The sequence below is a fragment of the Pristiophorus japonicus genome, chromosome 6 (genome assembly GCF_044704955.1).
Source record: "Pristiophorus japonicus isolate sPriJap1 chromosome 6, sPriJap1.hap1, whole genome shotgun sequence".
In the NCBI taxonomy this organism is placed as follows: Eukaryota; Metazoa; Chordata; class Chondrichthyes; family Pristiophoridae; genus Pristiophorus; species Pristiophorus japonicus.
Window position 1 is genome coordinate 181793503 of NC_091982.1, and position 14936 is coordinate 181808438.

The 14936-nt window shown below is 44.6% G+C and overlaps 1 protein-coding gene across 3 annotated transcripts in view; it reads left to right on the forward strand.

Moving 5' to 3' along the window:
- The window catches only part of dis3l2 (DIS3 like 3'-5' exoribonuclease 2), a 437600-nt gene that overhangs the window by 82690 nt on the left and 339974 nt on the right, over positions 1 to 14936 (forward strand). For all 3 annotated transcript variants that reach the window (XM_070883462.1, XM_070883465.1, XM_070883463.1), the window contains exon 5: positions 403 to 504. In XM_070883462.1, the coding sequence (XP_070739563.1) occupies positions 403 to 504 (102 nt within the window). The remainder of the gene's footprint in view (positions 1 to 402; positions 505 to 14936) is intronic.

Genomic DNA, 14936 nt, shown 5'->3' on the forward strand with positions numbered 1-14936 from the left:
TTCATAGGTAGATTGCTCGTTGTTCTCCATTTGAAAATTTTCTAGATTCCACTGGCTTGGAGTAGTTCTATCATTTATTATACGTGATTGATGTACTTGCCATTGTTTCAGACATGATGCGGCTTCTGATTTAAAGAAAAAACTATTAGGACAGTCCAAATGAGATCTTGTGTATACAGGGGAAGGTCAACTGACTCCATAGTGCACACACTTCTTAGTGGTTGTGGCCATGGATCATTTTTCCCGCATAATTTGATCATATTTCTGTGTACCCTATTTCTATGTGGAACATGGAAGGACGAGCATCATGCTTTAGGCAGCTAACCTAATATGCTTTGACATTATCTTGGAATTATTATGAGATGTTTTTGTCATTAATTCAGTTAATACTTTTTCTTTCAGGATGGAAATAGAGATATTTTTATCGATGGTATCATTTCTCGAAATAGAGCTATGAATGGCGATGTGGTGGTGGTAAAACTCCTGCCTAAGGAGCAATGGAAGGTACGTTTCAGAAAAAATATGTTTCTCTTCTCTCTTCCAAGCCCGCTCCAAAAAAAAAGAGAATTATAGGAACATTTTATCTAGGGGTTTAGGTTTAATTACATTTTGAAATTTTTTTTAGCAGGACTTTATTGTATTTTTTTGAGAAGATATGAAATCCTTTGATCTCATCCCTCCACTAATACTGCTCTCCCTGGCAACTGTCTGAGGCTGAACCAGACTGTTTGCAACTTTGGTGTTGTATTTGACCCAAGATGCGCTTCTGACCACACATCCGCGCCGTCACTAAGACTGCCTACTTCCAGCTCCGTTACATTGCCCGTCTCCACCCTTGCCTCACCTCATCTGCAGCTGAAACCCTCATCGATGCCTTTGTTCTCTCTGGACTTGACTATTCCAATGTACTCCTGGGAGGTCTCCCATCTTCCACCCTCCATAAACATAGGCTCATCCAAAACTCTGCTGCCCTTATCCTAACTCGCACCAAGTCCTGTTCACCCATCACCTCTTTTCTCCCTGACCTACATTGGCTTCCAGTTAAGAAATGCCTTGATTTCAAAATCATCCTTGTTTTCAAATCCCTCCATGGCCTCGCCCCTCCTTATCTCTGAAACCTCCGACAATCCTCCAAGATAGTTGCACTCCTCCAATTCTTGCTTCTTGTGCATGCGGATTTTAATCACTCCACTGTTGGCAGCCATGCCTTCAGCTGCTGAGGCTCTAAACTGTGCAATTTCCCCTCCAAACCTCTCTGCCTCTCTTTTCTCCTTTAAGATGACTCTTAAAATCTACCTCTTTGACTCATCTGCCTTAATATCTCATAATGTGGCTCAATGTCAACTTTTGTTTGATAACGCACCTGTGAAGCATCTTGGGACGCATTACTACGTTAAAGGCAAGTTGTTGAAAACTGGATGTTTACAGTAGCACCCCAAAACTTATTTTTTTTCTGTGGGAAGCTGCCTGGTTTGTGTTGGGCACCTCACCACAATCATATAACTAAGCTTAAGAGCTCAGCAGAATGGAGTATTGAACCTGTTTCCTACCAGTGTATGTTTTGATATATGTTTTGATATTTCACAAGGATTTAAAATTTTTTTTCATGTTTTTACACTTTTGATCAGTTCTGTATTTGCTCTATTAAAAACCAAACTTCAGAGTTTTTCTGCCATTAGGTCCTGAATAGTTCATTATTTGAAAATCTACACTTGTGAAAATATTCTGATAGATTAAAATATCAAAGGTACAGCATTACTTTTACTTTTTAAAATGTGTTGCGTTATTTGGAATATATCCAGTGAAGTGCAAGTTACAATTTGAGTGTCAGTCAAGGTTAGGATTTAAACTTAATAAAATAAATCAGTACTGTTACTGGGCTGCCTTGAAATACCTGACTTGAAAAAAAATCTATTTATAAATAATGAATTATATGTGGATTAGTAAAAAGCACAGTTTATTTTTGTAAATTAAATTTGTAATTATTGGCTCATTTGAGATGTCTGTTAAAACTGCAATGTTTCTATAAAAGTTAATTTTATGAATTGTCAGTTTGTGTAGTTAGCCATAAATAACACACATGGATTAATGTGAGTCGCCTGAAGCATTTTAGTGTACTATTTACTAGTCTCGGCTAGTTACTCAGCTTTACAATGCTAAATTAATTTCTAAGAGAATGGCAAAAGACCTTAGATCATGGAATTACTTGTTCTCTTTCATTTGATCATATAATCACCATAAATATTCAACATACATAACCATTTCAGAGTATCGATCCTATTTTTGCACAGCAGGGGGAAGAAATATTATTAAAGGTGCAAGCCCAGGGCAAATGTTACACACACAGCCATGAAATCTGTTGTATTTTGAACAAGTTTTTTTTTACTTTACCATTGTTTCTGTTGCATTCTTTTTATTGCCTGGGATTGTTCTAGATTCTTGCACGATTGTTCTTTAGTATACATATAAAAAGCATTTCAGTGTTTGTGCTTCAATATAGCTTTCTTCCTAATTAGAGATATTGCTATAAACACTATTGTGGTGTATCGGTATGTAGTGTATCTTTTATAATCAATACATGCTGCATGTTGAAAATGTACTTAAAACATTAATTATAATAAGGGTCAGTGATAAAACTCTGTTTTGTGTCTTAGCTTTAACTTTCAGTTATCCCTACTCTCAGTACTTGTCTTAAATTCATGTGCTGCTTGCCTTTTGTGTCTTTTATTCATTGTATTTTGATTTTTTGAACTTAAATTAAGGTTTTAGATACACGTTTGTGTGGACTATCTGTATTTATCTATAATTTAAAAGTCCTGTGTTGAGTGTGTATTTTTATTAAATGTGAAAGTTTTTGTAGTATTACACCCGGAAGTGTGGTCTCAGACCTGCCTGAGCCAAAGTGTCTCATATCCGTGCGGTATAAAGTTGTGTTTGGCTGAAATAGCCACTTAAGTTGTTGATTTAGTGTGAAAAAAATCAAAAATGCTCATTGAGGAATGAGTAATCAGATCCCTCAATCTTTTCCAAGTCACCTTTCACGAATCAGCAAGTACCATAAAGCTAACCAATCCAGTTGCTCAAATAATTTACATAGAATACACAAACCTGAGGACACAGCACAGAAATAGGCCATTCGGCGCAACTAGCCTGTGCTGGTGTTGATGCTCCACACGAGTCTCCTCCCATTCCATCTACCTCATGTCAGCCTTTCAGCATATCTTTCTATTTCCTTTTCTCTCATGTACTCGTCTAGTTTCTTTTTGAAAGTATCTAAGATGTTAGCCTCACCACTTCCTGTGGTAGCAAGTTCCACATTCTAATCACTCTAAAGAAATTTCTCCTATTGAATTCATTAGTAACTATCTTGTATTTAGATTCTCCCACAGTGCAAATATTCTCTCCACATTCACCCCGTCCAACCAATTCATAATTCTAAAGACCTCCATCAGGTCTCTTCTAAGTCTTCTCCCTTCAAAAGAAAATAAGCCCTAACCTGTTTAATCCTGATAGCCATAATCCTTAAATTCCAGAACCATCCTTGAAAATTTGCATTGCACACTCCCCAGTGTTTCTACTTCCCCTCCATAGTATGGAGACAGGACTGTGCGCAGCACTCTAAAGTGTGGCCCAACTAGGATCCTATATAAGTCTAACATAACTTCACTACTTTTGAATTTAAATAATTATAAAATATATTTTTTCTTCCCTTTACTTCCCACGGTGGTTCTTACTGAAGCTTTTGTTGGTAAAGTTTTCAGCTGCCATTTTCTTCCTTCATGCAAGTTATTGTACATGGCTAAAAATGATTCTAACAATGCACACACAATTCTGTATGGGTGTGTGTGTGTATATGTGATTATCATTGAAGTTGTAGTTTTCACCCTGTTCCTTTGCACTGTAATGTGACAACCAGGCATAGAATTTACAAAAACTGAGACACAAGTCGTGAAAAAAACTGAAAGTAAGATTTGGGGGCCGAAATTCTCCTGTTATATGCCTGTCGTTGGCACCTCCAGGGGCCGTTAACGGGATGCAAAGGTTTTTTCGGGGGACGCACTACTGGCTCCCGTGGGAGTTGGCGGAGATGCAAATCCATTCACGCCGTGCCCCGCTGCTACGCCGGCGATGATGCAGTCATAGGTGTATGCAGCGACACCTTTCCACCCCGTGGCGGAAATTAACCTGTGTCCCGTGAAGCCGCCGCGGGCAATGCCTGCGTCAGCTTCGCAGGTCGCAAACCGGGCCGCACACCCACCGCGGGGTGAAAGTTAAAGGGGAGGCACTGTCGCCATTTTTGTTTCTTCCTGACTTACCGGTCGGGCCGCTGTGCTACATTGTTGTGGGGTCCAGGTCGCAATCGTGCAACCCGGCACTCTGTTTCGGTGCCGGGCTGTGGCCATGGCACCCCTTAGCCCTGGTGGCGTGGCGCAGAATTCCCGCCCCAGAGAGATAACTACCCCTAACAGGGGCGATAGTCAATTTTGTTTTTTCAAATGCTTTATGCAGTTTATCCAATTAAATAAAACTTCTCAGCTGATGGTGTTTGAGAGGTATACTTTTTGTATCACCGGGGGTACTGACTTTTTCACCAGAGCTATGGGGATATTTGAGCTGCTTTTGATGCAGCTGTCATCGGTGCTCTAGGCCCATGGAAATGACCTGATAAGCTGCTGATCATTGGAGACTCAACAGTGGGAAAAGCACATGGAGGAAGTTCCACACCAACAAAAGCCTCAGTAAGAACCATTGTGGGAAGTAAAGGGAAGAAAAATGTATTTTATAATTATTTAGTTAATAAAAATTGGGAAAGTTTTGTGGAACAAAAAAATAATTAAATCTTGGAACAAATACCTTGCATCCATAATGGGAGGTAAACCTTTTCTAATCATTCTCTTTTGACACAGGAAGTTTGAGACCAAGTATAGCGGGGTTTAGAGAGCGGCAGATAATTGGACCGGAACATGTAGATGCATTTCGTTTTCATTTTAAAATCATTGAATGGTTACAGTACATAAGAATTGGCCCGTCAAGCCTGCGCCGGCTCTCTACAAGAGCATTTTAGTTAGTCCCACTCCCCCGCCCTTTGCTGATAGCCCTGCAAATTTTTTTCCTTCAGGTACTTATCCAACACCCTTTTGAAAGCCGTGATTGAGTCTGCCTTCACTACCCTTTCAGGCAGTGCATTCCAGATTCTAACCACTCGTTGCGAGAAAAGTTTTTTCTTATGTTGCCTTTGGTTCTTTTGCCAATCACCTTAAATCTGTGCCCACTGGTTCTTGACCCTTCTGCTAATGGGAACACTTTCTCTCTCTCTCTCTCTCTCTCTATTTCCAGACCCTTCATGATTTTTGACCACCTCTATCAAATCTCCTCACTCTCTTTGGCTCTAAGGAGAACAATCCCAGCTTCTCCAGTCTATCCACAGAACTGAAGTCCCTCATTCCTGGAATCATTCTCGTAAATCTTTTCTGCACCCTCTCTAAGGCCTTCACATCCTTCCTAAAGTGCGGTGCCCAGAATTGGACACAATACTCCAGTTGAGGCCGAACCAGTGTTTTCCATCATAATTTCCACACTTTTGTACTCTATGCCTCTGAAGCCCAGAATCCCGTAAGCTTTTTTAAATGCTTTCTCAACTTGCCCTGCCAATTTCAATGCTTTGTGCACATATACCCCTAGGTCTCTCTGTTCATGCACCTGATTTTGGATTGTACCCTTTAGTTTATATTTCCTCTCCTCATTCTTTCTACCAAAATGTATCACTTGGCACTTTTCTGTGTTAAATTTCATCTGTTATATGTCCGCCCATTCCACCAGCCTGTCTATGCCCTATTCACTGGAATTTAGAAGAATTCACTGGAATTTAGAAGAATGAGGGGATCTCATAGAAACATATAAAATTCTGATGGGATTGGACAGGTTAGATGCAGGAAGAATGTTCCTGATGTTAGGGAAGTCCAGAACCAGGGGTCACAGTCTAAGGATAAGGAGTAAGCCATTTAGGACCGAGATGAGGAGTAACTTCTTCACTCAGAGAGTTGTAAACCTGTGGAATTCTCTACCACAGAAAGTTGTTGAGGCCAGTTCGTTAGATATATTCACAAGGGAGTTAGATGTGGCCCTTACGGCTAAAGGGATCAAGGGGTATGGAGAGAAAGCAGGAATGGGGTACTGAAGTTGCATGATCAGCCATGATCATATTGAATGGTGGTGCAGGCTCGAAGGGCCGAATGGCCGACTCTTGCACCTACTTTCTATGTTTCTATGAAGTCTATCGCTATCCTTCTTTCTGTTCATAATATTTCTATATTTTGTGTCTTCTGCAAATTTTGAAATTATGCCTGAACACCCACATCCAATCCATTAATATATATCAAGAAAAGCAGTGGTCCTTGAACCGACCCCTGGGGAACACCACTGCATACATTCCTCCAGTCCTCCAATCCAATCATATATTCTACTCTTATTTTTGTACCATTATACGTTATTATTTGCAATTGAATATTAAAACTTAACAGCAATTTTGGAAGCCGAGAAGTTGAGTTGGTTAGAGCAAAGCAATTTCTCTGCAGGCTGAGAAGCAGGGAGATGCAAAACTGAAGAGCTACAGTGCGACCACAGATGCTGGTTACATTTAAGGTGTGACAACTTTACATTGGCAGTTTCCATTGTGAACACAGGAATTTATTACAATAATAACTTTTATTTATATAGTGCTTTTAACGTAGTAAAACGTTCAAAGGCGCTTCACAGCAGTGTTACAAGACAAAACAAATACATTTGACATCGAGCCACAAAAGAAGAAATTAAGGCAGATGACCAGGAACTTGGTTAATCAGATAGGTTTTAAGGAGCGTCTTAAAGGAGGAAAGAGAGGTAGAGAGGCAGAGAGGTTTAAGGAGGGTGTTCCAGAGCTTAGGGCCCAAACAGCTGGAGGCACAGCCACCGATGGTTGAGCAGTTATAATGAGGGATGTTCAAGAGGGCAGAATTTGAGGAGCGTAGACATCTTGTGGGGTTGTGAGGCTGAAAAAGATTACAGAGATAGGGAGGGGCAAAGCCATGGAGTGATTTGTAAACAAGGATGAAAATTTTAAAATTGAGGCATTGTTTAACCGGGAGCCAATGTAGATCAGAAAGCACAGGGGTGATGGGTGATCGTGACTTGGTGCGGGTTAATACACAGGCTGCTGAGTTTTGGACGGGTTTACGTAGTGTGGAATGTGGAAGGCCGGCCAGGAGTGAATCGGAGTAGTCAAGTCTAGAGGAAACAAAGGCATGAATGAGGGTTTCAGCAGCAGAAGAGCTGAGGCAGGCAATGTTACGGAGAAGGAAAATGGCGGTTTTAGTTATATCGCGGATATGTGGCTGGAAACTCATTTCAGGGTCCAATATGACACCTAGGTTGCGAACAGTCTTGTTCACCGTCAGATTGATGCTATTGAGAGGGATAGAGTCAGTGGTTAGGGAACGCACTTTGTGGCGGAGACCAAAGATAATGGCTTCGGTCTTCCCAATATTTAATTGGAGAAAATTTCTGCTCATCCAGTACTGGATGTCGGACAAGCAATCTGACAATTTCGATGTCAAGCAGGGGTCAAGAGAAGTGGTGGAGAGGTAGAGCAGGGTGGCATCAGCGTATATGCGGAAACTGACTCCGTGTTTTCAGATGATATCACCAAGGGACAACATATAGATGAGAAATAAGAGGGTCCAAGGACAGATAATGGGAAACCTTGACAGAAAAGTGTGACAAAAATGCGACAATGGGAAATAAGGTTCTGTCGTCATGAAGTGCATGCAGGCATAAGATTTTTGATATAAATATAGATAATGGCATAAAAGTTTATAAGGAGGGAAGAACAATTAAAGTAATTTGCATCTAAAACAAGTTTTGTAAAGTGGTGGGTAAACAGTATTATAAATGATTGTCATTGCTGAGAAAGGCACTTACTGACCATGTGTCAGCTCAGCTGTGGCCAGATGAAGAGGATGCCCTGCTCGACCATTGTGGACTCCATTTTGGATTTTCAGTACCCACCATCCTCAGCATATTTCACTGACCACTGTATTTATTGACAATTTCCAACTCTAAATTGTTTTGTGCTGTTGGCCTGTTACGACTAGGAACTGGGTTCAGGTTTCATAGAACCCTGGCACAGAGGGAGACAAGATTTTCATCCAATCAGTTTGGCCTATTTTCAGTTGCAGAATTGAAAGAACAATGTGCTAATCCAATGCACCATCCAATTTCTCATATCTGTATCATTTTTAAAGGAATCATTTTGAACTGCATTCTTGTGTTTTTCTTTCATATTTGTTTTTATGATTGTCCCCCTTGCTCCAGATTTAATTTCTGTTTTAAATCCTGCAAAAATGTGTTCAAATAAAACTGTGCTGAAGTATTTTCCCTCTTTTGAACATTTTGTGTTCCATATTCCGATTACACAAGAACTTAAGAAATAGGAGCAGGAATAGGCCATATGGCCCCTTGAGCCTGCTCCGTCATTCAATAAGATCATGACTGATCTTTGTCCTCAACTCCACTTTCCCTCCCGATCCCCATATTTTTATTCTTTCATGGGATGTGAGCATCGCTGGCAAGGCCAACATTTATTGCCCATCCTTAATTGCTCTTGAGAAGGTGGTGGTGAACTGCCTTCTTGAACTGATGCAGTCTATATGGTGAAGGTACTCCCGCAGTGCTGTTTAGGTAGGGAGTTCCAGGATTTTGACCCAGCGACGATGAAGGAATGGAGATATATTTCCAAGTGTGTGACTTGGAGGGGCAAGTGGAGGTGATGGTGTTGCCATGTGCCTGCAGCCTTTGTCCTTCAAGGCGGTAGAGGTTGCGGAGTTGGGAGGTACTGCCGAAGAAGCCATGGCAAATTGCTGCAGTGCATCTTGTAGATGGTACACACTGCAGCCACAGCGCTGGTGGTGAAGGGAGTGAATGTTTAAGGTGGTGGATGAGGTGCCGATCAAACAGGCTGCTTTGTCCTGGATGGTGTTGAGCTTCTTGAGTGTTAAGAACATAAGAAATAGGAGCAGGAGTAGGCCATTTGGCCCCTCAAATCTGCTCTGTCATTTAAGAAGATCATAGCTGATCTGATCATGGACTCAGCTCCACTTCCCTGCCCGCTCCACATAACCCTTTATTTCCTTATCGCTCAAAAATCTGTCTATCTCCACCTTAAATGTATTCAATGACCCAGCCTCCACAGCTCTCTGGGGCAGAGAATTCCACAGATTTGCAACCCTCAAAGAGAAGAAATTCCTCCTTATCTCAATTGTAAATGGGCAGCCCCTTATTCTGAGACTATGCCCTCTATTTTAGTTTCCCCTGATAGTGGAAATATCCTCTCTGCATCCACCTTGTCGAGCCCCCTCATTACCTTCTATGTTTCGATAAGATCACCTCTCATTCTTCTGAACTCCAATGTGTATAGGCCCACCCTACTCAACCTATCTTCATAAGTCAACCCCCTCATCTCTGGAATCAGCCTAGTGAACCGTCTCTGAACAGCCTCCAATATAAGTATATTCTTCCTTAAATACGGAGATCAAAATTGGACGCAGTACTCTAGGTGTGGCCTCACCAATACCCTGTACAGTTATAGCAGGACTTCTCTGCTTTTATACTCTATTCCCCTTGCAATAAAGGTCAACATTCCATTTGCTTTTCTGATTAATTGCTGTACCTGCATACTAACTTTTGTGTTTCATGCACAAAGACCCCCAGGTCTCTGTATTGCAGCACTTTGCAATTTTTCTCCATTTCAATTATAATTTGCTTTTCTATTTTTGCTGCCAAAGTGGATAACCTCACATTTTCCCACATTATACTCCATCTTCTTAATGTTTGCCCACTCACTTAGCCTGTCTATATCCCTTTGCAGAATTTTTGTGTGCTCCTCACAATTTGCTTTCCCACCCATCTTTGTATCATCAGCAAACTTGGCTACATTACACTCGGTCCCTTCATTCAAGTCATTAATATAGATTTAAATAGTTGAGGCCCCAGCACCGATTCCTGCGGCACCTCACTAGTCACTGTTTGCCAACCGGAAAATTATCCATTTATCCCGACTCTCTGTTTTCTGTTAGTTAGCCAACTCTTCTATCCATGCTAATATATTATCCCCAATCCCATGAACTTTTACCTTGTGCAATGACCATTTATGTGGCACCTTATCGAATGCCTTCTGGAAATCCAAATACACCACATCCACTGGGTTCCCCCTTTTCCACCCTGCTAGTTACATCCTCAAAGAACTCCAATTTGTTACACATGATTTCCCTTTCATAAAACCATGCTGACTCTGCTTGATTAAATTATGCTTTTCCAAATGTCCTGCTCCTGCTTCCTTAATAATGATCTCCAGCATTTTCCCAACGACAGATGTGAGGCTAACTGGTCTATAGTTTCCTGCTTTCTGTCTGCCTCCCTTTTTAAATAGCGGCGTTACATTGGCTGTTTTCCAATCCGCTGGGACCTCCCCAGAATCCAGGGAATTTTGGTAGATTACAACCAATGTATCCACTATCTCTGCAGCCACTTCTTTTAAGTCCCTAGGATGCAAGCCATCAGGTCCAGGGGACTTGTCGCCGTTAGTCCCATTATTTTATCGAGCACTACTTCTTTAGTGATAGTGATTGCATTAAATTCCTCCCTCCCTATAGTCCCTTGATTATCTTCTATTGGGATGTTTTAGTGTCTTCTACCGTGAAGACCGATACAAAATATTTGTTCAAAGTCTCTGCCGTTTCCCTGTTCCCCATTATTAATTCCCCAGTCTCATCCTCTAGGGGACCAACATTTACTTTAGTCACTCGTTTCCTTTTTATGTACCTGCAGAAACCCTTAATATCTGTTTTATATTTCGTACTCATTTACTTTCATAATCTATCTTCCCTCTCATTGGGCTCAATTTTCCACAAAGCATTTTTTTGGCGTACTTGAAGAGTTACAGCCGATTTTTTTTGTGGGCCAAGTACACCAAAAAAAAAAGTGTTCTCAGTTTCCCCGTTGGATCTCTTCATTTTGGCATGGCCTAACCCGAGGGGATGGAGCCTTGATCTGCGCCAAAAAGATCGGACTGCCATGGTAACCAGGGACACAATGTGAGCTGAGGCTGCAAAATGAAGCATACAGCCATCCTCGCAACACATTAAAAAAATTGAAAAACACATAGTACCACCTTACCTCCAACACTGCCCACCGGTCCAGTCCGGTGTCTCTCTCTGTCTCTCTGTCTCTGTCTCTCTGTCTCTGTCTCCCTCTCTCTGTCTCTCTCTCTCTCTCTCTCTCTCTCTCTGTCTCCCTCTGTCTCTCTCTCTTTCTCTGTCTCTCTCTCTCTCTCTTTCTCTGTCTCTCTCTCTCTCTCACTCTCTCTCTTTCTTTGTCTCTCTCTCTCTCTCTCTCTCTGTCTCTCTGTTTCTCTCTCTGTCTCTCTCTCACTCTCTCTCTGTCTCTCTCTCTCTCTCTGTCTCTCTCTCTGTCTCTCTCTGTCTCTGTCTCTGTTTCTCTCTCTCTCTCTCTCTCTCTCTGTGAACCGACATAAAACTGGACAGCCTTCGGGCGGGGTTGGAGATAAGTTGTTGCTATGTGTTTTTCAATTCTTTCACTGTGCCCGGGCATCTGCTGCGCAGCTTTCCTTGTCTGCGCCGATTTCCTTAACTCTAGGGAAGGTTTTTCAGGATAGGCCACATACATATGCTGGCCTAATCAGAAATGGAGTGACTCTCAGCTGGCCAAACTTCCCTAAATGGCCAGAAGTGGCATTGGTGGCTGAAAAAAAAACGACTTAAAAAATTCGTAACTAACTGAGTTACGCTGGTGCAAATTGATTGGGGAAACTGGGGATTTTTAAGTTAGGCCAGAAAAAGCAACCTGCTCCAAACAAAACGGCACAAATACTGGGGAAAATTGAGCCCATTATTTTTTTTAGTTCTTTGCTGGCTTTTAAATGTTTCCCAATCCTCTGGCCTCCCACTAGTCTTGGCCACATTGTATGTCCTTGTTTTCAATTTGATACCATTCCTTATTTCCTTAGTTAGCCACAGATGGTTATCCCTTCTCTTACAGTCTTTCCTTCTTATTGGGATATATTTTTGTTGAGAGTTATGAAATATTTCCTTAAATGTCTGCCACTGGTCATCAACCGTCCCACACTTTAATCTATTTTCCCAGTCAACTTTAGCCAACTCTGCCTTCATAACTTTGTAGTCTCCTTTATTTAAGCTTAGGACACTGGCTTGAGATCCAACTTTCTCACCCTCCAACTGAATTTGAAATTCAACCATGTTATGGTCACTCATTCCTAGAGGGTCCTAGAGAATCAAAGAATTCCAGCAAATTTGTCAAACATGACGTCCCCTTCATAAAACCATACTGACTCTGCCTGACTGAATTATGCTTTTCCAAATGTCCTGCTACTGCTTTTTTAATAATGGACTCCAACATTTTCTCAACACAGATGTTAGGCTAACTAGTTTCCTGCATTTTGCCTGCTTCCTTTTTTAAATGGGGCGTTATATTTGCAGTTTTCCAATCTGCTGGGACCTCCCCAGCATCCAGGGAATTTTGGTAAATTACAACCAAATGCATCCACTATCCCTGCAGCTACTTCTCTTAAGACCCAGGGGATTTATCTGCCTTTGGTCCCATTTTTTCACCTCCTCAGTGATTGTGATTGTGTTGAATTCCTCCCCCCACCGCACCCGCCCAATAGCCCCTTGACTATCCACTATTGGGATATTGTTAGTGTCCTCTACCATAAAGACTCTTACAAAATATTTGTTCAGAGTTTCTGCCATCACCATGTTCCCCATTACTAATTCCCCGGTCTCGTCCTCTTAAGGGACCAACATTTACTTTAGCCACTCTTTTCCTTTTTATATACCTGTAGAACCTCTTGCTGTCTGTTTTTATATTTCGAGCTAGCTTACTTTCATAGTCTATATTCCCTTTCTTAATCATTTTTTTAGTCATTCTTTGCTGGCTTTTAAAAGCTTCCCAATCTTCTGTCCTCCCACTAGTTTTGGCCACTTTGTGGGCCCAAGTTTCGGGCCGTGCCTAGAACGGCGCAGCCCCGACCTGGACGCCCGTTTTTCGCGCCACAAAGTGCGCCTAAAAAAAACTTCCAGATTCTCCGGCTCCCTGCTGGTCCTCTTGAGCCTGGCGTGGCGCAGCACGAGCAGTTGGGGGCGGAGCTAGGTCCCTGCGCTGAAAACAGTGCCGGGACCTCTGCTACAGTGGGCGCACATGTGCAGTAGCTCCAGGCGCCCAAAACTGTGTGGGAGGGGCCCGAAGCACGCAGCCCCTAGCCCTGGCCGAATGGCCTCACTGGGGCTGCGTGCATAAGGCTGCCTCCCACGCCCAGCTCCTGCTTCCTCCCGACCCGACTCGACTCCCGCTCCCGCCCACCCCCGGACCAGACCCGACCCGCGCTCCCCCCCGACCTGACCTCCCTCTCCCTCACCGCCCCCCGACCCGAACTGAACCGACCTCCCTCCCACCACCCCCCCGACCCGACCCGCGCTCCCAACCCCGCCCCCCCCGGACCGGACCCGGCCCAACCTGACCTCCCTCCCCCCGCCCCCGACACGAACCGACCTGCGCTCCCTCCCTCCCCCCCCCACCCGAACCAACCCGACCTCCATCCTCCCCCCCGACCCGACCCGAGCTCCCGACCCCGGACCTGACCCGACCCGACCCGTGCTCCCGACCCCGGACCCGACCCGACCCAACGCCACCTACCTGTAAATCTGGTGCTGGGGACGGGCCCTGTCCGAGGTCTTGGGCCCGGCCCGGCCCATTCAGCCTCCCCCCCCCCCCTTCTCCTTTCCCCCCCCCTTCTCCTTTCCCCCTCCTCCTTTTCCCCCCCTTCTCCTTTCCCCCCCTTCTCCTTTCCCCCCCCTTCTCCTTTCCCCCCTTCTCCTTTCCTCCCCTTCTCCTTTCCCCCCCATCTCCTCTCCCCCCCATCTCCTCTCCCCCCCATCTCCTTTCCCCCCCTTCTCCTTTCCCCCCCTTCTCCTTCCCCCCATCTCCTTTACCCCCTTCTCCTTTCCCCCTTCTCCTTCCCCCTTCTCCTTTCCCCCCTTCTCCTTTCCCCCCTTCTCCTTTCCCCCCGTCTCCTTTCCCCCCTTCTCCTTTCCCCCCGTCTCCTTTCCCCCCCGTCTCCTTCCCCCCCCGTCTCCTTTCCCTCCGTCTCCTTTCCCTCCTTCTCCTTTCCCCCCTTCTTCTTTCCCCCTTCTCCTTTCCCCCCTTCTCCTTTCCCCCCTTCTCCTTTCCCCCCTTCTCCTTCCCCCCCCCTTCTCCTTTCCCCCCCTTCTCCTTTCCCCCCTTCTCCTTTCCCCCCTTCTCCTTTCCCCCTTCTCCTTTCCCTCCCTTCTCCTTTCCCCCTTCTCCTTTCCCTCCCTTCCCCTTCTCCTTTCCCTCCCTTCCCCTTCTCCTTTCCCTCCCTTCCCCTTCTTCTCTCCCCCCCCTCCCCTTCTCCTCTCCCCCCCTCCCCTTCTCCTCTCCCCCCCTTCCCCTTCTCCTCTCCCCCCCCTCCCCTTCTCCTCTCCCCCCCCTCCCCTTCTCCTCTCCCCCCTTCCCCTTCTCCTCTCCCTCCCCTTCCCCTTCTCCTTTCCCCCCTTCTCCTTTCCCCCCTTCTCCTTCCCCCCCCTTCTCCTTTCCCCCCCTTCTCCTTTCCCCCCTTCTCCTTTCCCCCTTCTCCTTTCCCCCTTCTCCTTTCCCTCCCTTCTCCTTTCCCCCTTCTCCTTTCCCCCTTCTCCTTTCCCCCTTCTCCTTTCCCTCCCTTCCCCTTCTCCTTTCCCTCCCTTCCCCTTCTCCTTTCCCTCCCTTCCCCTTCTTCTCTCCCCCCCCCTCCCCTTCTCCTCTCCCCCCCTCCCTTCTCCTCTCCCCCCCTCCCCTTCTCCTCTCCCCCC